General features: G+C 38.3%; 1 protein-coding gene and 6 pseudogenes across 1 annotated transcript; 6 read left to right on the top strand and 1 right to left on the bottom strand.

Annotated features, from left to right (window-relative positions):
* Positions 1–2,875: 2,875 nt before the first annotated feature.
* On the top strand, positions 2,876–4,459 carry LOC125220833 (annotated as a pseudogene).
* Positions 4,460–8,419: 3,960 nt separating this feature from the next.
* LOC125223684 lies at positions 8,420–10,403 on the top strand (annotated as a pseudogene).
* Positions 10,404–11,479: 1,076 nt separating this feature from the next.
* LOC125223809 lies at positions 11,480–14,953 on the top strand (annotated as a pseudogene).
* Positions 14,954–16,562: 1,609 nt separating this feature from the next.
* LOC125220832 lies at positions 16,563–19,572 on the top strand (annotated as a pseudogene).
* An 818-nt stretch (positions 19,573–20,390) lies between these two features.
* On the top strand, positions 20,391–22,869 carry LOC125217976 (annotated as a pseudogene).
* A 771-nt stretch (positions 22,870–23,640) lies between these two features.
* LOC125220831 (photosystem I chlorophyll a/b-binding protein 5, chloroplastic-like) lies at positions 23,641–24,490 on the top strand. The gene is made up of 5 exons (XM_048122967.1): positions 23,641–23,672; positions 23,745–23,849; positions 23,925–24,029; positions 24,112–24,201; positions 24,272–24,490. Exons 1-5 carry the CDS (start codon positions 23,641–23,643, stop codon positions 24,411–24,413), a joined length of 474 nt encoding a protein of 157 aa, XP_047978924.1. The 3' UTR covers positions 24,414–24,490.
* Positions 24,491–24,819: 329 nt separating this feature from the next.
* On the bottom strand, positions 24,820–27,081 carry LOC125220830 (annotated as a pseudogene).
* Between the last annotated feature and the right edge of the window lie 5 nt (positions 27,082–27,086).

The following is a 27,086-nucleotide window of genomic DNA, read 5'->3' as shown; positions in this document are numbered from 1 at the left end:
ATAAAAAAACAAATTAAAAAAAATAAAAAAAATTGGAGATTGAGAGAAAATACTGTTAACAAGAATGAGGGGAGTATAAGTGATGAAGCGGGGGGTATTTATAGATGAAATAATTGAATTTGCAAAATTTAAAAACGTCGAAACCGGTTTACTTCGAAACCGCGGTTTCCGCACCGGGCCTTTGCAACCCTACACCACTGCTCGAATCCAGCCAGCCGTCGGGCGGGGTTTTGTGCCCGCCTTTTGGGCCTTTTTTCCCCACCCCCGCACCCGGGAACCCTAGGCGGCGGCTACATATTCCGTCCGGTGGTTTGGCCGGGTTAACCGCCGGTTGGTTCATTTTGAAACCGAAACCCGGGCCTTTAAAACTGTAAGCCGGATTTTGAACAGAACCGTCTTTCGGTTCCAACGGATTGGGAACCGGTTTAACCCGGCGCCCGGTTTGGTTTGGCCACCTCTAGATGAGATGGTTAAAAAATAGGATGTATGTTTGTCCTTAGTTGGAGTATGAGTTAAAAGTAGCAATGAAGCTCATGAATAGTGGTTTGAGATGATTAAGAATGAAAAAGAGACGGTAGGGGTCAAATGGATATCGGGTTGGATACCCGATATCCAAATCCGAAATATGGTAATTGGATACCCATATCCGATTTTGGTTAGTTCAAAAACTCTCGAGGTTTCATCATCATCATAAGGCAAATTTTGAAGTGGACTAAGAACAATAGAACGCAAATTTTGATAATAGAAATCTAAGATCTTAGTTGTGCCAGATAATTTTCATTTTGGATCCAAGCACTTAGCAATTAAAAACACGTTGGAATTTCACTAAAATACTTCAACCATTTTTCAATCATATAAAATAAAACAAAATTAACTCCGAGATCTAGCATTTTTCATGCATTTTTTAAAAACCCCAAGTGCATATACATGCATGCTCTAACACACGAACAAATGTGCAATAGTAAACACCCGATAATTCAACTCGAAATTTTAAAACTTTGAACAATGTAAACTCTCTTTGGTCCCAACAAAGGCGAAGTATATCCCATAGGGATTATTCTAAAAAATGCACAAAGCATCTTTATGCCCCAAAGTAGAATTGAGGCAATTGTGAGTTCCATCTAGAGACACATCCTTATAAAAGTTGTATCCCCGATTTTCTTTTGGGCAATTTTTTTTCCAAGTCTTCTAAGCTTGAAAGGATCGCTCAACTACATTTTAATAGGATCAACTTTTTCCAAAAAGAAAGCGCATCTTGTACCAAAAGGGTTCAAAATATGACATACACATCTTTGATGAAAATACTTCCACGAAACGGAGGAAACGCATCTATCAATCCAATACTTCGGTTTTAAAGGTTTGCATTATAAAAAGAATAAAAACACCTTTTGCATAATTGATATTCATTCAAAACTTGAATAATTAAAAAACAATTGCATTTGGGTGGGGTTTAGGAAAATCTCTAAAACAATTAAACTTGTTAAAGCCCAAACTATTGTCCATAAATGGCCAATGTATCATGTTTTTGGGGGGCCCATATATCGAAAATATTCACTTTTTGTAAGTTATTCTATTCGTGATAAATTTTTTTTTCATTTCATAATAATGTTTTTTGGTAGATCGTTGAATTTTTATTTTAGGTATTTTTTTGAGTTAAATTATAACACTTTTTCATCAATCTTCGTAATCTTGATTATATAAATACAAAAGGGAAAATGATGCATGGCAAAAAATTTAGCCATAACCGGGTATGCTTATGATCAAACTTTAAAAGGGGGAACCGGTTTTTGTGGAAACCGCCTTTTTTGGCCTTTCACCCCGCTTTTTAACCCCAAAAACCCCAACTACATATTCCCGAATAGGGGGTTTTAACCGGGGGTTTCCGGGGTTTTTCATTTTTGGGAAAAGCCCCCGTTTGGGGAACCGGATTTCAGGCCGTCGTCTTCGGGTTTTCCGACCCCGGTGGGACCGGGTTCCGGGGGCTTTGGTTTGCCCCTTAGATGAGATGGTTAAAGAGGAGGGGTGTTTTGTTTTCCTTTTAAAAGGGGAGATGAAAAAAAATAACCAATAAAGAGAAATGAAAGAATGGATAAAAGTTAGACGGTAGGGGTGTCAAAATGGAATGGGAAATTGGGTCCCGATTCAAACCCAAAAATTTGGGGAATTTATAAAATATCCGATTTTTGGGGTTTGGGGTCGGGTTGGATATGATTTTTGGATTATTGGGTATGTACCCCATATCCCATTATATTCAAATTACCAATTATCCGATTTTTTTTAAATTTTTTTTTAAATTTTAAAATTATGTTCTATTTTATTATTATTTGAAAAAAAAGTAAATTTGAATTTCTGTTTACATATTGATACAGACTCCTATAATTTCTTATCTCAATAATATTGTAATAAGCAACATGATTTATGAAGTAATAGTTTATTTAAGTATTTTTTATTGTCCTCTGATTAATTCATAACCTTCCCAAAATTTGAATAAAAATATAGTAATTTTTCAACCTTTTGGCATCTGTCCTGTGATGATTAAAACTGAAATTAATATGACAAAATCGTGTGATAGTAAGACAATAAAAATACATTTTGAATAAGTTAACGTCGTTTTAGATCAATATTAAAAACAAATTAAGTTTATTTTCAAAATGAAATTGTTTTATTGTTATATTATGAAATTATAACTTATGATTTTTTTATTTCTAATAATTTGTGATTCTTTTTATCTTAAAACTATACTTCAAGTTTTTTTTAAATTCAAACTAAAATTTATATTTCTAAAATTTTGTAGTTAATTTTTTTAAAAAAAATTTTTAAAAAAATCCACAATTGGGGAATGCAAGCCGGGGATTTGGGGCCCAAAAATTTTTGGATGGGTATCGTATTAGATTTTGAGAAATTTGGGATCGGATCCGAAATTTTGGATCTATCCCCGGGGTCTTTTCCTGAGCGTGGATGATCAAGTCTCATTTTTCTAATTTTCATTAATTAATTATAAAATTATAAAAAAATGAAACTCGATTTCACAACGTTGTTGCCTTGAATTGCGTGCCTGAGACGTAGGTAGTTCGTTCATCATCGTTTGCCGTCCCCTCCATCTCCATACCCCCCCCTATCCCCCCTTCATTTAATTCCTACCAAATCCATCCAATTCACGCAATTATATACAATCTCCATTGCCCCAAATCCCCCAATTTCTTCGTTAATTCGCACCATCACTCCCTCAATTTTGCAGTTGATCCCAATCAGGTCCATGGCCACCAGCTGAAATCCGACGCCCTCATGGAGCAGATGAAGCTCCACATGTCCACTGATCCCGGGAAAAGAGCTCACCAAGAAAATCGGCCTCGTCTACCAGATTAATATTGCTCCCAAGGTTTAATTTTTTCTGAATTTTTTTTTTTCAAATTCGGTTTAGCGTTTTGTTGGTTGGCTTGATCGTTGTTGGGTTTTTGCAATCGGCAGAAAATGGGTTCAATGAGAAAGTCTTTCGTGGTGGATTTGAAGAAAGGAGAGGTTAAAGAAGGTTAGGGCTTTGTTTTCTGCTTAGCTAGAAATTGTAAATTTGAAGATTCTTGGTGCTGAACTGCTTCAAATTTGCAAATTGATTTGAAAAATTTCACGGATTGTATGATGTCCATGTTAGTTGATTGAAACTGAAATATCAAAATTGGGGAAAAAGAGGATTCTTGATCATGTAGCTACAAGATTCGAATTTGGGGTTTTTGGGGGTTGTGGAGGTTTGGTTGAATGCAGCAACATTTTTGTTGGATTTGATACTGTTAATCAGATCCTTAGCTTTACCAACTGTTCGACAAGCTCAATGTCGCTGTTTTTAACGGAATCTTTAGTTTTACCAACCGTGTTTGGTTAATATCGATGTGGCTGATTTTTATTGAACCCGTAACTTACCCAATTGTTTAGGATGCCTTTGATTTTCAATATTGATGCGGTTGATGTGTTCAATCTAGTTACACGCCTTATAAAATTTTGAGATCTTGAGAAACGGATAGTTAGACCTAAAGTAATTTGAAATGTTGATCACTGACTATAGTTAAGATAGCTATGATTTCAGATTTATGACTGAAAGTTGTCGTTTACTGTTATAGGAGCATATGAAGATGGAAGCGGATGCAACTTTCTCAGAAGATGATGATTTTCTAAAGGTCGCAAGTGGGAAGATGAATCCGCAAATTGCTTTTATGAGGTGCCTTGTTGTTCCAAACTATAAACATATCCTATAGTTTGTATTATTCGAAAATACTCGATTAATGATGTGTGATCATCATATTTTAGGGCGATCAAGATAAAAGGAAGTATCAGTGCAGCACAGAAATTTACTCCTGACATTTTCCCCAAGCCATCAAGATGTGACCAATACGATATCCATATCCATGTACACTACAAAATGTTATCAATATCATTCGAGATCATTGTGCTGTATCTAAGTTCATGAAATTGAAGCTTAGCTATAGGTATCTCGGATAGGAAGCATATGTTTACAAATGCAATTATCTATTTAAAGCATAATCTTGCGTCTGCTTTGTATCAGCCCGTTTCTGTCCCATTTTCTTCACTTCTTTATTTTCTGTGACTGTTTATCGTTTATATGATTTGGTCTGTAGAATGTGTGTTCATGAAAACGAATTTTAAGCCATAAGCCATCTGTTCTGGTGTAATTAGACTGAGCATGGTGTACTTAGGCAAACTGATTTAAGTAACAAAAGTATGCTTGTCCGGCCTAGGTATTGTAGAGATTATGGGACCTGTTGTTAGCAATGTTTTAAAACCGGACGACGGGCCCGCGTTCGACGGTTGGACCTGAACAGTGGATTCCAGTCCGTTCCTCCTTTAAACCACCAATGCATTGAACCGCTGTGGGGCCGGGGAACCGGAAACCGGTTTAATATTATTTTGTTTAAAATTTTTTTAAAATTTTTGTTGGTAGGGGTTGAACTCATAACCTCTCTTCTACATAAAAAGACCTCTACCACTCCACCACATGAGCTCATTGAACAATTTGAACATCAAATATTTTTATACATTAACCATTAAATTTTTTTCTACAAAAACTAATAATTCATTTTTTAAATTTTATATTCTTTAATATAATTGTTAAATTTAATAAAAATAATTATCATCCTCTATATTTTAATGATGCTCCACTTAACATCTATATTATTATTAGTACCATATAAAATTCATTATTTACTATAAATAAATTTTTTATATTACATCTTAATTTATATACCAGCTATTGACCCCAATGAATTTTTTTTTATCTAAACTTAATACCTAATTAATTATTTAATTATAATATTATTTTACAAAATAAATTTTCTTAAATTAATAAACATCATCTATTTTAATACATAAAATATTAAATTTCTTAAAAATTATATAATATAGTGTTTATTATATTTGGTTCAACCAATGGTTCGACCGGTGAAGGTTGAACCGTGAACCAAATACGGCTTGTTGCCTTGATCCGATTTTAAAACATTGGTTGTTAGTCCCTAGTATACCTCTTATGGTTGGCAATTTAACAAAGAAATCATATTTAAATTTCGATAAGGGCGTATAAAATGAGTCCGAATACGGCGGTCTCAAGTTTGGGCTTGTTAGGTATTCTGTGCTCGAGCTCAAGCTGGCACATTAAGGTATTCGCATGCTCGAGCTCTTGGTTTGAACCTTTTTTAGGTTGTGAATCCAAGCTTGAATATGCTTGATGTTGGTGTGTTGAATTGTAGTTAAAAAAACCTCTTTGGTGATGAATGCAAGCTTGAATATGCTTTATTAAGATGAGTGAATGAATGAAATTCATTTCCTCAAAATCCATCATTAATTGGCAAATTTATTGACTCGTATTTTATTATAAAAAAGGAGTTGAAAAAAAAATAAATGGAATGTGAATCTTACTTTAATGGGAGTAGAATATGGGTTTCATTTATCAAAAGTAGAAAAACATAATCGATAAGTATTATGGATAGCGAAAATGAAAATAGTGACAAGTAATGACGGACCAACGGTACATATTATGATCAACACTTTGATGATTTAAGCATTCATATCATATGTTGACACCTCTACCAAAAATTCATATCACAAAAAAAGGTAACAAGGTAGGCAAGCAACGAGGCGAGGGGTGTCGGGCACAAGATGAACGGTTCGAAAACGATATAGGGAGAACTTGGGGTTTGAGAGAAAAAATTGATCGGTTATGGAATATAAGACTTGGAGACTAAGTAAATTATATTTTAGGTTTTTTTTTTTTTTTTTTTGAAGTAGATCAAGTGAATCGGCAAGAATTGAGAAGATTAGTGAGAAATAAGAAAATGGTACAAAATGCAAAATTAATTATTGCATAAATTACCTTCAATGGCGGAAGAGGTAACTAAATTTGCACTATAACCATGTTGTATATTCAGTTTAAATGTCCCGGGGAAATGATAACCGTCGGCAGTCATACCATTTCGCCCCAAAGGGTTTTCCGAACCGGGGGTTAAACCGAAACCCGAAAATATGCCGAACAAACGTGAAATTTTTGGAAGTGGTTGGTTGGGGTTCTAAATTTTGAACGAAACGTGAACGTTGGACGGTTCGACCCAACGGTTTCCGGTTCGAACTACTAATGATAAATTTCAACATAGTTAATCCTTATATTAAAACTATACTCCATTAAAAAAAACATTCTGAATGATCCGGTTTATGAGTTTTATACTCTTATATAAATAAATTTCATTTTTAGATTTGTAATATCCGTAGAAACAATAATGTGGGACAAAATTTTGTAGCAAAAATAACTTTATAATACTATTTGGTAAAATTGGATGGTAAAAACATAAGATAAAAGATAATAAAATAAAAATAACTAAATTACAAGATGGGTCTATGTTGTATGGTTTATGGTAATAACTTTATAATACTATTTCGATTTTATTAATTAACACTTTTTTTTACGTATGGAATCTATGGAGTATGGATAATTATTAATAAATATTTATCCAACATTTTAAAATAAACTTAGAAGAATTGATTACTTTAAATAAGTATAATAAAATAACATTTGGTTAATTGTGTAGTCTTCAAAATTGATTAATTGAGTCTTCAAAATTGATTGGTTGGGTGGGCAGTTTTTGCTATTATTAAAATTGGGTTGCATAAACAAATTTCTTTTATTTTTATTTATTTATTTATTTATTTATTTATTTATTCTTAATTTGTTGATTTTAAATTCAAATTGGATCTCATTTATCTTTTATTTTTATCTATATTAAATACTCCTCCCTATCCTTACTTACACTCACCTCATTTTAGTGTTAACAACTCAATTTAAACTATCCATTTCCTTGTTCCAATTTATTTTATAATTTCAAACTATATGGAAAAAAAAATTAAAAAGGAAAAAACCCGAAACCAACTAAAACCAGCCCTCAACGTCAAAAACGCGGTTCAACCGGGGAAACCCCGGGTTTTTACGAAACCGAACGTGAAACGGCTCTACGGTTGGTTCCGTCTATTTTAAACAACCGGCGGTTCGACCAAACCCGGTTCATGAACCGTGAAGGTCTAGTCATACCTAGTAAATATTTTGAATTTTTTAAAAGATTGTAAAAATTCTCAAGTACGTGCTGAACACATAATGCATACTATATTTCTAAATAGAAAGATGTTATTTTACTAAAACAACGTTTTTTTTTTTTATTATTTTATATTTAATTTTGTCTTATTATTTTTGATGTTGACCAACATAGGACAGTTACGAAATTTTAAAAAGTTATGGTTTTTATATTTGAGTTTCAAAAGTTAGTCTACAAAAATATTGTGATTTAACAAACAATAATTGTTTTTTTCAAACAAATGATTAGAAATTGAATTACAATACAATCTCTTTGTCCATAAATAATGTTTAACTATCAATTTCGTGTATATCCCAACAATAATGGTCATGTTTCTGTTTTTGGAAAAAGGAAATTATCATTAGTACATACTCTCTCTTAATTATCATTCCAATTAATTCTATTCTCCATTACTACATTCCAATTATATTTTCTATTTTTATTTAATACACTAAATAAAATTTCCTAAATTCACTTGATATCCCTGAAGTATGACAATTTTTTATGGATAAGATAGAATAGTAGTAGTATAACTTCAGATATAATTTTTTAGGATTTCAATTCATTGTATCAAGACCTAAACGTCCTCTTAAAACTAAAAGATTGAAATGAAAATTAATTGCTTGATTGCCAACTACATTTGGAAAGAAGTGAATAAATCGAATTCGTATTCATTACATCTTTTCCAAACGGAAAATGCAATAAAGTCATTTTCATTTTGATGTACGCCACTACAAAAAATTTCAAAATAAAAGTAATATCTATAAATAGGTCCCTTCAACCGAACAAAGAAAAATATTTCAAAAGAAAATGACTAGTTTTGTTTGGATCATCTTCTCCATTTATGCTTTCTTCCCCGGCTTGTCCACTTCTTACACCTTATTGTTTCAGGTAACTTCGACAACTCCGATCATCTATTTATTCATTCATTCATATTTATAAGAGCGGTCAGAAGATCTACACATGGATATATCCATTGGTAAAAAGTGACAGTCCGTTGGTAAAAGCCGTTTTTACGTGCGTAGGGATTTAACTGGGACTCATGTAACGACCGAAATGGGTGGTACAATACGCTTAGAAATAATGTACCTGACATAGCCGCTGCCGGAGTTACTCATATTTGGCTCCCACCTCCCTCTCAATCAGTCGGACCACAAGGTCAACCATAATTTGTCAATTTTTTCGTAATTTATTTGACAATTTGCCCTTAATTTACAGGGTATCTGCCGGGAGGTTGTACGACCTCGACGCATCGAAATATGGCAACGGCGGCGAGCTCCGATCACTAATAAAAACCATACACGACAACGGCATGAAGGCCGTGGCCGACATCGTGATCAACCACCGCACGGCCGAGAGGAAGGACGGCCGGGGAATCTACAGCATCTTCGAGGGCGGGACCCCCGACGGCCGCCTCGACTGGGGCCCATCCTTCATCTGCCGCGACGACACCCAGTACTCCGACGGCACCGGCAACCTCGACTCCGGCGCCGCCTACGACGCCGCCCCGGACGTCGACCACCTCAACCCGCGCGTCCAGGCCGAGCCTCCGACTGGCTCAACTGGCTCAAGTCCAACATCGGCTTCGACGGCTGGCGCTTCGACTTCGTCAAGGGCTACGCGCCCTCCATCACCAAGATCTACATGGCCAACACCCGCCGGACTTCGCGTAGGCGAGCTGTGGAGCGGGCTCGCCTATGGCGGGGATGGGAAGCGGCGTACGATCAGAACGGGCACAGGAACGAGCTGGCGGCGTGGACGGATAACGCCGGTGGGGCGGTGGCGGCGTTCGACTTCACCACTAAAGGGATCCTGCAGGCGGCGGTGGAGGGGAGCTGTGGAGATTGGTAGACCCTCAGGGCAAGCCCCGGGTTTGATCGGATTAAGCCGGAGAATGCGGTCACGTTCATCGACAACCACGACACCGGCTCGATGCAGATGTTGTGGCCTTTTCCGGGGCAGAAGGTGATGCAGGGCTATGCTTATATCCTTACTCATCTTGGAGTTCCATCCCTGGTAAGTCTGTCATCTATTATGTGTCTCACTTTGATTCACACGAGTTTCAAGAATTAAAAATGAAATTGAATTAGTAAAAGTTAGTGGAACTGCGTTATACTTTTATATACCTTATCATGGACTTGGTGAATGACCGAGTTTTAATAAACGTCCTTATTACATTAATCTATGTGCTAGAAGAAATGTCATGTTACAATAGGACGAAGAGAGTATGATATTTTAGACTTATATTGTAAACTGACCACATGTTTTTGTTTGCTTTGTAGTTCTATGATCATTTCTTTAGTTGGGGGAAGAAGGATGAGATTATAAAGCTGAGCGCGGTGAGGAAGAGGAATGGCATTGAGGCAGGCAGCAAGGTCGAGATTCTGAAAGCGGAGGCTGATCTTTACGTGGCGAAGATCGATGATAAGATCATCACCAAAATCGGCGGGAAGATGGATCTCGGAAATCTAATTCCTACAAATTTCAAGGTCGCAACCAGTGGAGATGGTTATGCTGTTTGGGAGAAGCAAGGTTGATTCTGCATTTGGGAAATGTAGTGAAAAATACTGAGCTGGTGGATGCAAGTTTGAATATGCTTATTAAGAAGTGAATGAAATATATTATTATGCAAACACAGTTTTGAAATTGGGGGCCCAAGAATTTTATGAATTCATCACTTATTTAGTCTGTGGCTGATTGTGTACTTAATGTCAAGGTCTTGACCCCAAGTTTGATTACCTTCAGCTGCATTTTATATTTTAGCTTTATTTAAACTTTTAACCTTTTGTTTTAACATCATTTTATATTTGAGTTACATCTAGTGTGTGTGAATTTGAGTTACATAAGATGTAAACGTGTAATTTGATAAAAAACAGAATAAGGCCATTATCCAATTTTAATTTAATAGAGTATCCGTTTCTTTTTTATCCATTTTTTTTCATGGATTTTTATTTCTAAATGAGTTATCGCCCCTAAAAAATATTGACATAAGTGTGAGGAATAATAATATGTTGCATTTGAAAATGATGAATTTATTTTTGGGCAGGAAATGAGTCCCCAAAATTGCTAATGACTCGTCTGTCACATTTCACAATCAAAGAAAAGTGGGTTTCAAATCTTCCTAGGTTTCATACTTTAGTCAATTTGGAGGGGAAATGAAAGGTGATTGGACAGTACTAGATTGTCTGAATTATACCCCTACTTCTGGCGTTACCAGTCTCAGTCTTAGCGGTATGTTAAGAAAAGTTATTGAAGGAAATAATGCTTGCATCACTATTTGAAAACTTTTTACAAAACACATATTCCCAATCATTCAATATATGTACAACCACCAAATTATTGATGTCAACAAATAAATTTTGAAATATTTTATTGATTTTCTATACTATTAGATTGGAGGATAAAAGGCACTATTATTCCTCCGTTGACGTTACGATGGGATTGAAAAAAACTATTGGAAGAAAGAATGTACTAATAATTCCACACACACACAATTTGTGATGTTGACAAATCATTGAGTGCATTAATAAAATGGATTATAGACTCTTTAAAGAGAAGAAAATGAAATGAGATGAAATTAATCATCTTGATTGTTAATTACTTATAATGAGATGTAAAAGAAACGACTAAATTACATACCACTCTATAATTTTTCCTCTGTCCAAACGGAAATTGCAATAGAATAAAATCAAGATTACAACTCTAAGTTATTAAATTATTATCATTGACACAGTCTCAATTTTTTCTTCTATCCACATACGCGTACACATAACGGAAAATTCAAAATATAATTTTTCTAAAGCAACCTATAAATAGGACCCTTCTAAACAGAAATATTTCCAACTAACCAAAATATTTCCAAAAAATAAAAATGAGTGGTTTTGTTTGGACCATCTTTTTCACTTTTGCTTTCTTCTCCGCCTTGTCCACTTCTTCCACCTTATTGTTTCAGGTAAACTTCGAAAGCTCTGATGATTTATTCATTTTTATATTTCCAAACGACGGTGCCCGTTCCCCATACGTGTTGATGAAAACTGGCCGATCATAATCCGTTGGTAATTCTGTTGATAAACTCAGTTATTTTAGTTTTGGGTGTTAATATATAGGGATTCAACTGGGAGTCGAGTAACAAGCAAGGAGGGTGGTACAATTCGCTTATCGGTGTTGTACTCCACATGCCGCTCCCGGAGTTACTCATATTTGGCCCCCACCTCCATCTCAATCGGCCGCACAACAAGGTCACTTTTTCTAATTATACTTTTATAATTAATAAATTTATATGATAAAAGTATATTTATGGAGTAGCATTTTCATAAGTTTATTTTTTGAATGTTTTATCAATTAAATGCGTTTTAGTTTATTCATCAATTTAAATTCTGTTGTTGTTTGGCGATCGCCGGCACCATGGAGTACCACATAAGCGTTGTCAACTCTGGGGGTTGACTTTTCATATCTTTTATTGCACCATGGAGTAATTTAATATAAAATATATAAATATATTAAACTCTAACATTACTACTCCTCGTCCTTTAGGAATCCTATTTGAATTGGCACAAATTTAAAAAAATGTTAAAATACTATTTATGAAATATTCCAACTGATTTAAAAGAGACGTCCGAAAAATGGGAAAATCGAAACTCCAAAAGAAACAAGGAGTATTATTTTTTACAAAACCTGGTTAGAACTTAGAAGAAGCTTTTGTTAAAAAGCTAAAAACTACTCAATAACAATATAGTAACACAATATCACCATATAAATGATCATGTCTTAAAGTACTTAATTGATTTATCTCCAATGCACCAAGAGCAGGTAGAAAACAAAAGATCAACCGTAGTATTAACATACTCGGTCGATCAAAAATGAATCATTAACCCCCTTAAAAGATTTTATAAAGGGGATGATAATTATCCACTCTTATATATTCCATTCGGTTCCAATAAAATATTCTAGATTTCCTTATTTAATATGGATGGCCCAATAAATATCTCATTCAATATTTACTATAGTAAATAGAACACACATTCCACTAACTCATTTCTACTCACAATTATTATAAAATTATATAAAAGTGAGTTTATATTCCACTAATTTTTTCACACACTTTTGTTCACAAAGTTAAACAATTTCTTAAAACCTGCACCAGTCAAATCTAGGACATTTAGATGGGATCTTCACCAAGTTGATGTGGGACACAATTTTAGAGCTGTATTCTAAAGATAGAAACTTTCCATTTGAATAAATGAACTCATTTTCCACTAATGCACTTTTATTTTATGCCTCTCTTACTTTAGCAATTTTGTATTAAAATCAATGCTATATCAAAAGTTCTTGTTTTAAGAAAACGAATAAAGTATTTTGTAATTATGATAAAAGAAAATAACTAAAACCTAATAAATGCCTTAAGAGCCAGATAAAAGAAAATAACTAAAACCTAATAAATGCCTTAAGACCCAATATCAATAAGTGTAAATTAAATATCTCAAATAATATAGTAGTATTTTATAAGAATACTCATCCAGCCCAAAGATAAAGTAACCTACTTTTGTAAGCTGGGATTTAAGGAATGGTATTTAAATAAGTTAAAGTGGAGAGAGTAAAGTATGAGAGAGGGAAAAGTAGAGGAGAGAAGAGAGAGAGAGAATAAAGTATGTGGAGAATAAAGTAGAAGATGACTTTTCTTAAAAATGGAAATAGGTCACTTATAGTGGGACACCCCAAAAGGAATACAGTCACTTATCTTGGAGTAGGGTTATAATATTATGTTACAGCTACGTATCATAACTTCATGTATTGATATAAACTCCAAACCTTTTAATATAGTATTAACACAATTTCAACATAGACAAAATTTTAAGATTTTAATGTGAAACATATGTCAACCAATTTTATTAGCCAATTTAATCCTATCAATCAATTTGTGTACATTTTGTTGTTATTATTATTTTAGGATTTGTTGATATTTTGTAACTGTCCAGATCACGTAATTTGTAAGTTTTGAATTTGATCACATTTGTAAGAATGGTTTCATATCATAACAAAATCACGCTCTATTTTCGGCAGGGTATTTGCCCGGGAGGTTGTATGATCTCGACGCATCAAAATACGGCAGCAGGGCCGAGCTCCGATCGCTGATCAAATCCATACATGCCCACGGCATGAAGGCCGTGGCCGACATCGTGATCAACCACCGCACCGCCGAGAGGCAGGACAGTCGGGGAGTCTACAACATCTTCGAGGGCGGCACCCCCGACAGCCGCCTCGACTGGGGCCCCTCCTTCATCTGCCGCGACGACACCCAGTACTCCGATGGCACCGGCAACCTCGACTCCGGCGCCGCCTACGGCCCCGCCCCGGACATCGACCACCTCAACCCGCGCGTCCAGACCGAGCTCTCCGACTGGCTCAACTGGCTCAAGTCCAACATCGGCTTCGACGGCTGGCGCTTCGACTTCGTCAAGGGCTACGCGCCCTCCATCACCAAGATCTACATGGCCAACACCCGCCGGACTTCGCCGTAGGCGAGCTGTGGAACTCGCTCGCCTACGGCGGGACGGAAGCCGGGGTACGATCAGAACAGGCACAGGAACGAGCTGGCGGCGTGGACGGATAACGCCGGCGGGGCGGTGACGGCGTTCGACTTCACCACTAAAGGGATCCTGCAGGCGGCGGTGGAGGGGAGCTGTGGAGATTGAAGGACGCCGAGAGCAAGCCGCCGGGGTTGATTGGGATTAAGCCCGAAAATGCGGTCACGTTCATCGACAACCACGACACCGGCTCGACGCAAATGTTGTGGCCTTTTCCAGCGGATAAGGTGTCGCAGGGCTATGCTTATATCCTTACTCATCCCGGAGTTCCATCCGTGGTAAGTTTCGTAATTTAAATTGATTTTATCCTCTTATAAAAAAATTATTTATTGATAATTATGAACAATTCTCCGTGACCGTTTTTCTCTTGTGCTTTTGTAGTTCTACGATCATTTTTTTTATTGGGGGAAGAAGGAAGAGATTACCAAGATTATCGCGGTGAGGAGGAGGAACGGCATTGGTGCGGGCAGCAAGGTCGAGATTCTGGCTGCGGAGGCGAATCTTTATGTGGCCAAGATTGATGATAAGATCATCACCAAAATTGGGGCAGAGATGGATCTAGGAAACCTAATCCCTCCTGATTTTAAGGTTGCAGCTGATGGTAATGATTATGCTGTTTGGGAGAAGCAAGCTTGACAGTTTTTTGCTATGAAATTAATAACTTGGCTGATGCAAGTTTCAAGTTTGGATTTGTATGTTAACAAATGAATATCAAAATATATGAATTTGGAAATTTATATCTTGTTAGTTTACTCTTTTTTAGTCTTCAAGCAATCATTTGGTATTACCTGAGGGCCAAGAAAACTCTGCGAAAATTAAGGAATACTTAAAATTCATGGAATCGGAGACAGTAAAAAAAATCATCGCTAATATGAAGAGATTGTGATAGTGTAGAGGATAGGGAGATACGATGAGGTAAGGAAGAACAACATTTTTAGTCCCTATTTTTTGAACATTGATACTCTATATTGTTGGAAGGATGTTTGCAAAAAAATTTTTTTTTATCAAAATATCTTTTTGACTTCAAGAATTATTTATGTCATTTTTCACGAGAGAACCATCACTTTAGCAGTACATTGTTCATTCCCTTTCCTTCGCTTCTTCAAGTATGTGTCATCACAGAGTATTGAAGAAATGGCGTTCTTTCTCTCATAAAAAAATAAATATAAATTGATAGCTCTTATAGATATCGTTATCATATTAGTATTATCCCTCGTCGTGAGTATAGTCTCGTCTCTTGCAGACATGGGTTTAAGAAATTTAAAGAAAAGTAGGTGGAAAAAATTAGTGGAAAATGAGATCCACTTTTATATTAGATTTAAATGAAATGTGAGTGGAATGAGTTAGAGCATCTCCAATAAGGAAGGATAAATAAAAGAGGTATATCATCTATATACCTCTTCAAAATGTATTATATACCCTTCCAAAAAGAAACATACTCTAAGAAAAAGGTATATAGAAAGGTAAATAATTTTTTAAACATAAAGTAGTAGTACAAAATGCATTAAAAAAATATAAAGTGTGATACATTCTCAAATAGCTCCTCCCTTGGAAAATGGTTTTTCATGAAAAAAAGCCAAATATGGTAGTTACAAAATTTTACCTCTCCATTAATAAAGAGGTAAAGATACATCTTCAAAATGACAAAAGTATATACATTCTCAAATATATCTACCTTGGAGAATGGTTTTTCATGAAAAAAAGATAAATATGGTAGATTGGTAGTTATATAACTTTACCTCTCCCCTTGGAGATGCTCGTAGAGAAATATGTGACTCTATTCCATTTATGGTAAAAGTGACAGACTCTTATTTTTGGATAGACAAAAATGAAAAAATGAGACTCATGTCAGTGGACGGAAGGAATTATATCACAAATTACAACATATAGTATGCACTAATTCTGATATTTTTCCATGCGATAAATGCGTTATAACAATTTTCCATATTTTTGCCCCCTGACTTCTGACTTTGGCCATCTTTCTCTTAATTAATTAATGTTGTGGAATTTTTTCAAGCATGATCACGCAGTGGTGGCTATGTGGTGGATGACTTTCAAATGACCAAGTCTTCTTTAGAAATAATTGGAATCGACTGTACTTCACCAATAACTCAAAATCATCTATTTGGCCTATAATTCACAATCAAAATATTTTTTTTAAAAACGAATTCAGGCTGACTCACTTGAATTTATGACGATAAGCTGTGATATTTTTTTAAGCCACAAAAATTAATATTATAGTAGAAAACTATTTTTTCTTTACAATATTGAAATAACTGTTTTAGTGTATTACCTCAAATCCATATAAAGAGGTCCCTAAGTCAATAGAATCATAGAAAAAAACCAACTCTAAAACATGACTACTTTTCTTACATTCTTTTGGATGATCTTCTCTGTTTCTACTTTCTATCCCAGCTTTTCCACTTCCACCATAATGTTTCAGGCACTCTTTGTTTATCAATTATTCTTTTGTTTTTATCACTCAAATTTGTGTATTTAATTAATTTCTATTTTTGATGTGCGTAGGGATTCAACTGGGAATCATGCAACAAGCAAGGAGGGTGGTACAATATGCTTATCGGTGTTGTACCTGACATTGCCGCCCCCGGGAGTTACACATATATGGCTTCCACCTCCCTCTCACTCTGCTGATTCTCATGGTCAATCTCTCTTTTATTCTAGGGAATTTTCATGGTGCTATGATTTTAATAATAAATAATGATATATTTGTATATGTATAAAGTGGAAAAACAATAAATACTAAGAGCATCTCCATCCGTGCTCTTATTTAAGAGCAGAGGTGGGCGGACCACTTTTACTCTTTGTAGCAAAACCCACACCTACGTTCGTTTTCTTAAAGGAATATTCAGTCACATTATTCTATTATTCAATTTAAATACTTAAATTACTAAAACATTTCTATAATATAAAAACATATTAAAATATAAAAATTACATAATTAAATCCTAAAAAATAAAAATTACATAATTAAAATCCTAAAAATAAAAATACATAATTAAAATGTGAATTTTGAGGGGGGAAAAATTTAAAATAAATTAAAAGTGTGTAAAAATGGATATAATTAATTGAGAAGTGGGAAAATATTTTTTTTTTTTAAAAATATTTTTTTTATTTAAATTCGAATTTTTAAAAAAAATTACAAAAAGAAAAAATGAAATTGCCGTTGGAATCGCGTGCCACGTAAGGCTGCTCACCAGCCGGACGTCTTCTTATTTAAAAGTGCCACGCTGGAAATAGACGGACGTGTCCCTGCCGCCGCGACGGGACGAATATCGAGCTGCGGATGCTCTATGTATCTTATTTACAACAATAACATGGCCATAAAGTTGACTCTTAGGCCAACTTTCAGTTACAAGTTAACAGCATCTCTATTTTTAGTTTATTAGTATCTTCTTCAAATGAATATATAACTAATTAAAGTTAATTCCATCCACAATTTAGGAAAATTTACTAAAATTACAATCTTAAGACTAATTTTTGTCAATTTCTTAATTCAAGAAATTAAAAGTTTGGACATTAATAAGCTAGATAAGAGGACAAGTCGTCTGATATACTCCATGATAAAATTTGGTTTTCCCATGGCGTCCAAAATCAACGATCGTAACGTTTTTGAATTTGTTCTCAATTATTCGACGACGAAAAATCTATCTAGCGTATAATATGTTGTTGATATTTATAAATTGAATCATGTTCTTTTCTTCATTTATAGAAGGGATATTGTTTAATAATCGGTGGTGATGTAGCCAATATCACCACAAGATGGTCACGAATGTTTCTTGCAGGATATTTGCCGGGAAGGCTATACGACCTCGACGCATCGAAATACGGCAACGGCACCGAGCTTCGATCACTAATCAAATCCATACACGCCCACGGCATGAAGGGGGTGGCCGACATCGTGATCAACCACCGCACGGCCGGAGAAGAAGGACCGCCGCGGGATCTACAGCATCTTCGAGGCGGGACCCCGACGGTCGCCTCGACTGGGGCCCGTCCTTCATATGCCGCGACGACAAGAATTTCTCCGATGGCACCGGCAACCTCGACTCCGGCGAGCCCTACCCGATGGCTCCGGACATCGACCACCTCAACCCCCGCGTCCGGGCCGAGCTCTCCGGGTGGCTCAACTGGCTCAAGTCCGACGTCGGCTTCGATGGCTGGCGGCTCGACTTCGTCAGGGCTACGCGCCGCGCGTCACCAAGTTCTACGTGGACCGGACCCGCCCGGGCTTCGCCGTGGGGGGGATCTGGAACTATCTCTCTTACGGGAAGGACGGGGGGCTGGCGTATGATCAGAGCCGGCATAGGAAAGAGGTGGCGGCGTGGATGAAGAGAGCCGGCGGGAAAGTGGCGGCCGTCGACTTCACTACGAAGGGGATCCTTCAGGCGGCGGTGGAGGGGGAGCTGTGGAGGTTGAGGGGTGCTAAGGGAAGGCCGCCGGGGTTGATCGGGATAAGTCCGGAGAGTGCTGTCACGTTCATCGACAATCACGACACCGGATCCACGCAGAAGCGGTGGCCTTTTCCGGCGGAGAAGGTGTCGCAGGGCTATGCTTATATTCTTACTCATCCTGGTGTTCCATCTGTGGTACGTGTGGTTCATTATGATTTTCTCTTTGAAGGTGCTCAAGCCCCTAAACCCGCAAATAAAATATTTTTTGCCTAAAAAAAACACTCTTGAAACAAAAAATTTTTTAAATCCAATTGGCTAATAAGAGAGTGAAAAATAAAAGATCTGAAGTAATATTAGTGGATCGGGGGGTTATCTATTTTCGCAATGTTTAGTTTTTTAAAAAGTTTTCTTATTTTAAAACTACCTAACTTTAAAAAAACGCCCAAATGGTAAAACATATTTTAAAAGGGCAGTATTTATCGAGAGCTGCAAATCTAAATTTTCTGATGGGATAAGTTAGAAAGAATAATAATTTTGTTTGGGGATCTGAAGCCCCTACACCTCTAAATATGCAAGAAGGATAGTATTTTTAAGTAGGTTTTTATTTTTTTTTTTTGCAAAATGTTTTGTTGGGGGGCTCCCTCAAACCCGGGGAATAAGATAAATGGTGCATGTTTTTTCTTTGTTTTGTGTTCTATGATCATTTTTTTGAATGGGGAAAGAAGGAAGAGATTACGAAGCTTATTGGGTAGGAGGGGGAAAACCATTGGTGGGAAAAAAAGGTCGAGATTCGGCTCAGAGACGAATCTTTATGTGGCAAAATTGATGGTAAGATCATTCCCAAAATTGGGGGCAGATCATCTGGCAACCTAATTCCCCCGGGTTTTTAAGGTTGCAGCTGATGGTAATGATTATGCATTTTGGGGAAAGAAAAACGATTTTTGTGTGTTGTAAATTAAATAAATGCAAAGTTTGAATAGGATTTGCCATTTGTTCCTTATCATAAGTTTGGTAAAAAGGCTGGGCCCGTGTTAGTTATCACGGCCATCTTGGACATAATGTTGTAAAATTTCCCGCGTGGATTGGACAGCCCATATGGAGTAGGGGTTTGTTCTTAATTATGTTATAGCAAAAAAATGTGATCCTACATGCAATATATTATGATTTTTTTTAATCAAATCATATCGTTTATTTGTTAATAGAAAACATTGTTTAACATATTTACTAACGTATATTTGTTAACTATCATACTCCAAATCCCTCCCCTTCATAGTAGTGAATCTTTTTTAAATTGGTTTTTTTAAAGTTGTAGAATAACAAAATTAATAAATTTTTTTTTCGGCAATTGTCCATGAATTATTCACCTCAGCACTATGAAATACGAAAAAAACTTTGCTTTTATATTTAATAAACCCTTTTCCGAAAAGACTGAAGGTGGGGCGGGATAATGATCTACCAAAAAAGAATTGTTAAAACAAAAAAAATCGGGCACTTTTCCCATTTAATATAATTTATTTGGATACTCCCCCGGGGTATGGATATTTAAAAATCGTTATTTCTTTTCTGCTTTATTAGAAATTTGAATACAATATACAATTTCAAGAGAATTAAATAAAATAACAACACTATTTCTGAAACTATCCGTTGGAACCAAATCAGGATTAAATTTTATTTTGAAATTAATCCATAACCCCAGAAATCGGAAGCACTGAAACCCATTTTCAAACTTTTCAACTCCCCTCCTCTCTCCTCTTTCTCTCTACGCCGTTGCAATGGGCGCCCACCCCAGCAGAGATTTGAATCTCTCCGACTGAATCCGAATCCGACACCAATCTCACGACACCACGCACCAGAATCCCATTCCGAAGAAGCCTACGCCACGCCGTCGTCGCACCCCTCCGACCGGAAGCCCCCCGATCCCCAAACCGCCGTCGTCACTCGACGAGTCAATCGCGCCTCAAAGCGCTCAAACTCAATACAACAACACCTCCACCGCTCGAATTTGATGAACGCGGTAAAACTCTACCTCCACGTCCCGGGAACACCGCCAAATCGCAATGGGTGGTGTCCGAGAAGGGGACTAGCTATTCCTTTGTGAAGGGGCTCCGAACGGCGAGGAGGAAGACGACGAATACGACGATGAAGGGGGATCCGACCCGAATGCCTGCTGGCTTTTGAAAATCGGGTCGAAGGTGAGGCTAGGGGATGAGAATTTGCAATTGAAGGGTTTTAAAGGAGCAGAGGCGTTGTGATTTCTCGTGAATGGTGTTTGGGCGATTAGGTTCTTAACGCGGAAGAGTGGGATTGTTTCACAAGAGGTATCAGGATTGCTTTTTTGAAAATACCATGGATATGAAGCAAAGATGCTAGTGAAAAGGGTTTACGGGAAGGATTTCATCGGATGGGCGAATCCGAGGCCGCGGATGATTCGATGGGGAGGATGCGGAGATGAAGACTCCCCGAGCAAAAATCCGGTGAGACGAGGCAATGATTTGACTGAGGGTTTTAGGATGCTGGGGGAATGGGGGCTATCCGAGCTTGGCTTTGGGGGCTTTGGATAACAGTTTTTTGTCAGGCGGGATTGGTTGTTAGGGAAATTTTAGCCATGGGATTCAAGGGAAGGGGGTGTATGGGGAAATTTTTAAGAAGGCAAATTGAGTGGGAAAGGGAAAGGGGGCTAATGCGACCCGAGGGGAAAGGGTTGCTCATGAGAGCTGAGACTAATATGTTCTCATGAGCCCTATGAATGAAGCAAACCACATTCGAAGGGTCTGATCAGCTTGATATCGAAACTGGGAGAGTTGTGAGTGAGTGGAAGTTTGAAAAGGATGGAGCTGACATTTCAAAGGAGGGATATCACTAATGATAACAAGGGGGCTCAGATGGACCCCCGGGGGTCGATTTTTTGGGTTTGGGGATGACAACAGGCTTTTCGGGGGGGATATGCGTGATAGGGGGGGGATGGTCCAGGATATTGTGAATGAGAGCACGCCTGTGTTAAATTTGGGACCGGGGGCACTTTTTTTCGGGGGGATTTTAATTTCCAGTGCTTGCAACGACTGGTGATGGCTTTTTGGTGGTTGGATCGCTAGATGGGAAGATTAGGCTGTACTCAGTCATTCCATGAGGCGGGGCCAAGACTCGTTTCCTGGCCCCGGCTGCCTATCACTAAAGGATGTTACCTTTGAGGGGGAAATGGATTTTGGGAACCACTGATACTTACTTGGTTTTTCAATTGCAGTCTGTTCACAGATAAAGATGGTAAGACCAAGAGGGGGTTTTCTCGGGCCCGGGGAATGGGGCATGGGTTTTTCGCTCCGGGGTTGTTGAAGCTGAACCCTTTTGGGATTCGCACATGGCTGGCACAAGCAAATTCCGAATGCTCAGTTCTCGTGGGTACGATGCATGTTAATCTTCTCTGGGGGTTATTTTGGTTAGATTGGTTTTTAACATTTAATGTTGATGTTGTTTGTTCATCTTTAATGAGATTGTAACTGATTGGTTTCTTATTCTGCTTTCCATTTAATTAGCACATTTGATGTATACTAATTTGGTGGTTTAGATGTGTTGATAGATTTTGTAAAGCTTTCAGAATGAGAAACTTGGGGCTGCGTTTGGTTTTATGATTGTGATTTGGGTTTAGCCTTTATGGGAAAATTTTGGGGGCTTCATCAAATTTTCTTGTTACTACTAGACATGAGATGTTGGATTTGAAATCTTTTCTAAATCTTCTACCCTTCTTCAGAAACATGTGCCAATTAAACCCTGGTGAACTAATTGCAGAAGGTTTCCCCAATATCCCTTCACACATATTCAGTTAAATATCAATGTCGGATAGTTTATTCCATATGCTTTTTTATCATATTTGGTTCGCCACTTGAAGAAGGCATGGGATGCTTTTATCTTTCTTGAGATGGTATGCTGCAAGAAACTGATGCTAGAGATGTCGTTCAATTGCTCAGGTCACGGAGGAAGGGAAGCAGGAGCGCCACTTGGTTGCCACTGTGGGGAAGTTTAGTGTTATATGGAATTTCCAACAGGTTAAGGATGGATCTCATCATTGCTATCAAAATCAAGTAGGCCTAAAAAGCTGCTACTGCTACAAGGTTGTCCTTAAAGATGATTTCGATTGTTGACAGTCGCTTCATGCACGACAAATCGCTGTCAGCAACTCACCTGAGGCACCCTTCGTGGGGAAACCCCCATGAGAGTCAGTCCTTCAGCATCTCCAGCCGCCGACTGCAGTTGTAAAGAAGTTCAATCTAGGGATTGATCAAGCTTTTACTACTTTATAGGACCCTAATCTGTTTTAGTATTGGAAGATTCTCAAGACAAAAATTTGCTGTAATTGGTTGCTTCTAGCAATCTACTTTATGTTGAATGATAATATCTTTGCATAATACCATGATTTATAACTTTAACTGTAATATTCCATGTAGGATGCACAACAACAAAATAAAAAGAAAAAAAGAAAAGGATAAGTGGGGCCATGCTATCATGTTTATCATCCAGTTTATAACTGAAGCTCTTCATTATTTGTGGACCTTGTTTTTGTATTCCTTTTGTAAGTATTTTAACAAGAAGTTTGGAAATATGAGGTAAGAAAACGATGGAGATAGCAGTGGGAAGAGGAATTAAATGTTGGCTCACTGTAGCTCCTTCCCATACACTGTAAAACCAGAGACAGAACTTCCTTCACCAGATCCAACAATGGCTGGCTTGCAAAGAAGGGGTCGGGGTTTAGCCCGAGCCGCCACCGGTGGTGGTAGTTCGAGCTCAGAACCGGGCCCCCGGCTCCCGGCCTCGACCCTCCACCCTATCTCGATGGAACGTGAGGCCATGTTTGTTGATTAAATTCTTAGTGCTTGTACACACTACATCAGTGCTCTATCTAAAGCCCTGCATTCTTTTGCATTCATGTAGACTAGCTGGAGATTTTGGTTTCGACCCCCTCGGGCTCGGTGAAGATCCCGAAAGCTTAAATGGTATGTCCAGGCAGAACTAGTTCATGCCAGGTTTGCCATGGCTGGAGTTGAGGGGTTCTTGCCACTGATGTAAGTCACTGTGTAAACCATGATTTCATTCAGTTTCAACAGATGATCATCAGATTCTTGTTTTTCCGGCAGTTACACCGTGACGGGCATAAGCAACCTGCCCGTTTGGTATAAACCGGGGCCACCAAGTTCAGTTTCTAGCACGAACTCTCATATAGTGCAGCTACTCTTAATGGGGTAACTAGAACTACACTACTAATCCTGTGATTTTGTATTCTGACTGACTTTTTAACTCTTGTTTGTGTGGTGCAGTTTTGTAGAAACCAAAAGATACATGGATTTCAGAACTCCTGGCTCTCAAGCCAAAGAGGGTTCTTTCTTCGGATTAGAAGCTTCCTTTGAAGGGCTTGAACCCGGGTAATTTTCATCTTCATCGCGTCGAAAAGAATCTTTTTTCCATTTCTGGTCTCTAGCCTTGATATTCCACTGCATCAAGCAGGTATCCCGGTGGCCCGTTGCTCAATCCACTTGGACTAGCAAAAGATATCAAGAATGCTCATGAATGGAAGCTTAAAGAGATAAAAAATGGTTCTTGCCTCCCCTTCTCTCTCTCTCTCATCTTCTTTTCCATCTCTCTTAACACTTGTATTTCTGTGTAGGAGATTGGCAATGGTGGCAATTCTTGGAATCTTTGTTCAAGCAAATGTCACACATGTTGGCCCTATTGATAATCTCATCCAACACCTTTCTAACCCTTGGCATACAACAATCATTCAAACAGTTTTTGGATCTAAATCTTGATACTTTTGTGATAGGGGAATGAATTCTTTAAATGTTTCATTGCAATAGTTTGATAAAAGTGGTCTGATTTTCTTGCATTCTCATTTCTCAAGAATACTAAAATCAAGAAGTCTGATGTAACTTGAATTATCAATGTATCAAAAAAGTATAAAAGTTTTATTACAGAATCCAATCCCTCAGGGCCACACCAAGATATAATTACAAACTGTAAAACCCCAACCAAGTATTAGGGGAAAAAAGAAAAAGTAAAAGTAAATTTATGATCAGAGCAACCTATTGTGTACACAAAACAATACTGCTGTACAAATATAGACGTTTTTGTCAAGAATGGACAAGGTGATTCTGAGGAGAAACCTTAATTCTAAGGCAGGCGATTCCGATCCACGAGCAATACGGTGGGAGACGATCACGACGCCTGCACGACTGGACGACTTGGATGACCTGGACGACTGGATGACTTCTTGCTCCAGAACCTGAATATTCTAGGGATGATGGATCTCTTCTTCTTCTTGGCAGGTTTGGCATCCAGAGGCGTTTCCGTTCCCGTGTTGCTCGTGGCCAACTCTCCAGCTTTCGCTTTTGCTCATGCTCGGACCTCCACTTACGCAGCTCTTGTTCGACGCCTAGCTTTCCTTCTTTGGCTTTCTCGGCCTTCTGCAACGCAACCTCCAAGGCGTTCTTTCGTTCAGCCATTTCGCGGTTAGTTTCCTCAAGCTTCTTCAAGCTGTTCATCTCGGACTCCTTAGCTACCTTGATCTCGGCAAGGGCAGCAGCAATGCGTTCGTTCGCCGCCTCCTCGGCCTCATGGGCCTTCTTGCTGAGTTCGTAAGATTCTTCTAACGAGAGCTTTACTCTGGCGGGCGAATCCTCCCCCGTCGTTGCTTTGAGTAGACTCACTCTCCGACAATGCCTTGATGGCCGCAGTGCCAACTTCTCAGAAGCTCTAGCTGCTTCGTTTTTCCTTCTGAGCAGCACGTAGTCTGCTCTCCATGGTACCGGCCCCCGCCTTCCCCAAACCCGGGGCTTTTTTCCTTCCCCTTTTCTGAGTCGCCAGGGCCCACCCTGACCCGAAGGACTTCCCCGGGGATCAGCCTCTTGTGCAGCCTTTTGTAGGTTCTTCGGAAGATCCACCATTTTCTCTCTGTCATCTTTCTGCTTGCTGAATAAAAGGATTTCGGTTCCCGGTCTGGTTCAGCTCGGCTTCAAGAGATGCAACAGCAATATTTCCATTCCCCCCCCTTTGCCGAACAGTAGCCAGTTCTCCCTTTTTCCCTTTTTGAGATCTGACTGCAAAATATGCGGCCACCTTCAAGATGGCAATTTCTTTCGCTTTCTAAAAATTTGAGCTTCACTTTTCGAGTTCCTTCTTAGCTGGGGAAAAGAGCTGCTTCGTTTTGGCCCTGGTTTGATATTTCCGTTTCGTTGAGCACATCTTCGAAATTTCCTGCTCTGCCAGTTTCCCTCTGACTCAGGTATGTTGCCAGTTCAGCCTTCAAATCTCTCAGAAAAACGGTTGCAGTCTCCAACTTGGACTGCAAATCCTTCGGGGACGAGCCTGCTGCTTCATTTTCCCAAGATCCTCCTCAGCTTGCTTCATCTCCTTGTCCCAGTTGAGCATGTACTGTTCTTTCCCAAAGCCCCCTCCAATTCTGTGCTCCCCCCCGCCTCCAGATGTGCAGCTTGTGCAGAGCCCAATGACTCTTTTATAGTGATAAGCTCGATTGTCAAATCCTCAAAGGACTTCTCAATCTTTTTTCGACTTGGCAATGGCTTCTTCCCCCCTCTTCACATATGCTTTTTTCTCGGCTACCAACAGGTTATAGTCCCCCGGGGCTGTTCTAACTCATCTTGAACGGCCTTGAGTTCTGAAACGGCGGTGGCATCCCTTTTGCTTGGGCGACCTCAAGCTTTTGCCTTGGCGGCAACGCGGGGATTCATCGGCAATCCCTTGCTCCAGCCTTAAAACCCTAAGCATTGCAAGCTGGGAATCCTGCTTCCCCTTTGTTCCTCTTCTGTCTGAGCACGTTCAAGTTTGGGAGTTTCAGCTCTTCAACAAGTCTCTTAGTGCTGCCCTAGCTTTTTTCAGAACCAAGAGTTTGGCCCCCTTTCCCGCATCCTCGGATTGCTTTTTAAATAACGGTATCTCCACTTGAGCTTTCTCGAGTTCCTCTTCTATGGTTTTACCCCTTTGCACACAAAGAAGTTAGAGGTTCACAAAAAATTTTTGGAGAGGGTAACAAGGATAAGATTATACCTCAAGCCTGCATACGGTGGGCTTTCCAGTCGACAATCCCACCAAACTTTGAAACAGCAGCCTTCACAGATTGAAAAAAGTTGTATAAATTTTGGGCCCTCTGCTGAAGCCGATGCTCCTTGGTGTTCTAGGCGCCCCAGGTGTCCTAGGTGTCTTTGGGGGCTGCTGGAAAGTGGTATCGTTTTTCACTTGAGGTGATGAAGGAGTTGGTGGTATACAATCTTTCGTCGGGTGTTGGAACCCAATGATTCTGGGGCCCGGGTTTTTTTATTTTGAAGATGCCCGGATGAAGATCACCTTCGACTGCACTTGGTGAAACGGATTCGCTTAGGATTGTGGCATTATTAACATCTTGAGGGGTACCTTCTTTATTCGTCTCCTCCTCACTGAGAGAGTGGCGCCCTTTAACCACATCCTCT

Source organism: Salvia hispanica, chromosome 4 (genome assembly GCF_023119035.1).
Source record: "Salvia hispanica cultivar TCC Black 2014 chromosome 4, UniMelb_Shisp_WGS_1.0, whole genome shotgun sequence".
Taxonomy (NCBI): Eukaryota; Viridiplantae; Streptophyta; class Magnoliopsida; order Lamiales; family Lamiaceae; genus Salvia; species Salvia hispanica.
This window is presented reverse-complemented; position numbering and strand designations above follow the sequence as displayed.

Coding starts and splice junctions, on each gene's coding strand:
- LOC125220831 (XM_048122967.1), top strand. CDS start 23,641: ATGGCTGGAGTTGAGGGGTTCTTGCCACTGAT. Junction 23,673..23,744: donor GAGGGGTTCTTGCCACTGAT/GTAAGTCACTGT, acceptor TTTTTCCGGCAG/TTACACCGTGACGGGCATAA. Junction 23,850..23,924: donor GTGCAGCTACTCTTAATGGG/GTAACTAGAACT, acceptor TGTGTGGTGCAG/TTTTGTAGAAACCAAAAGAT.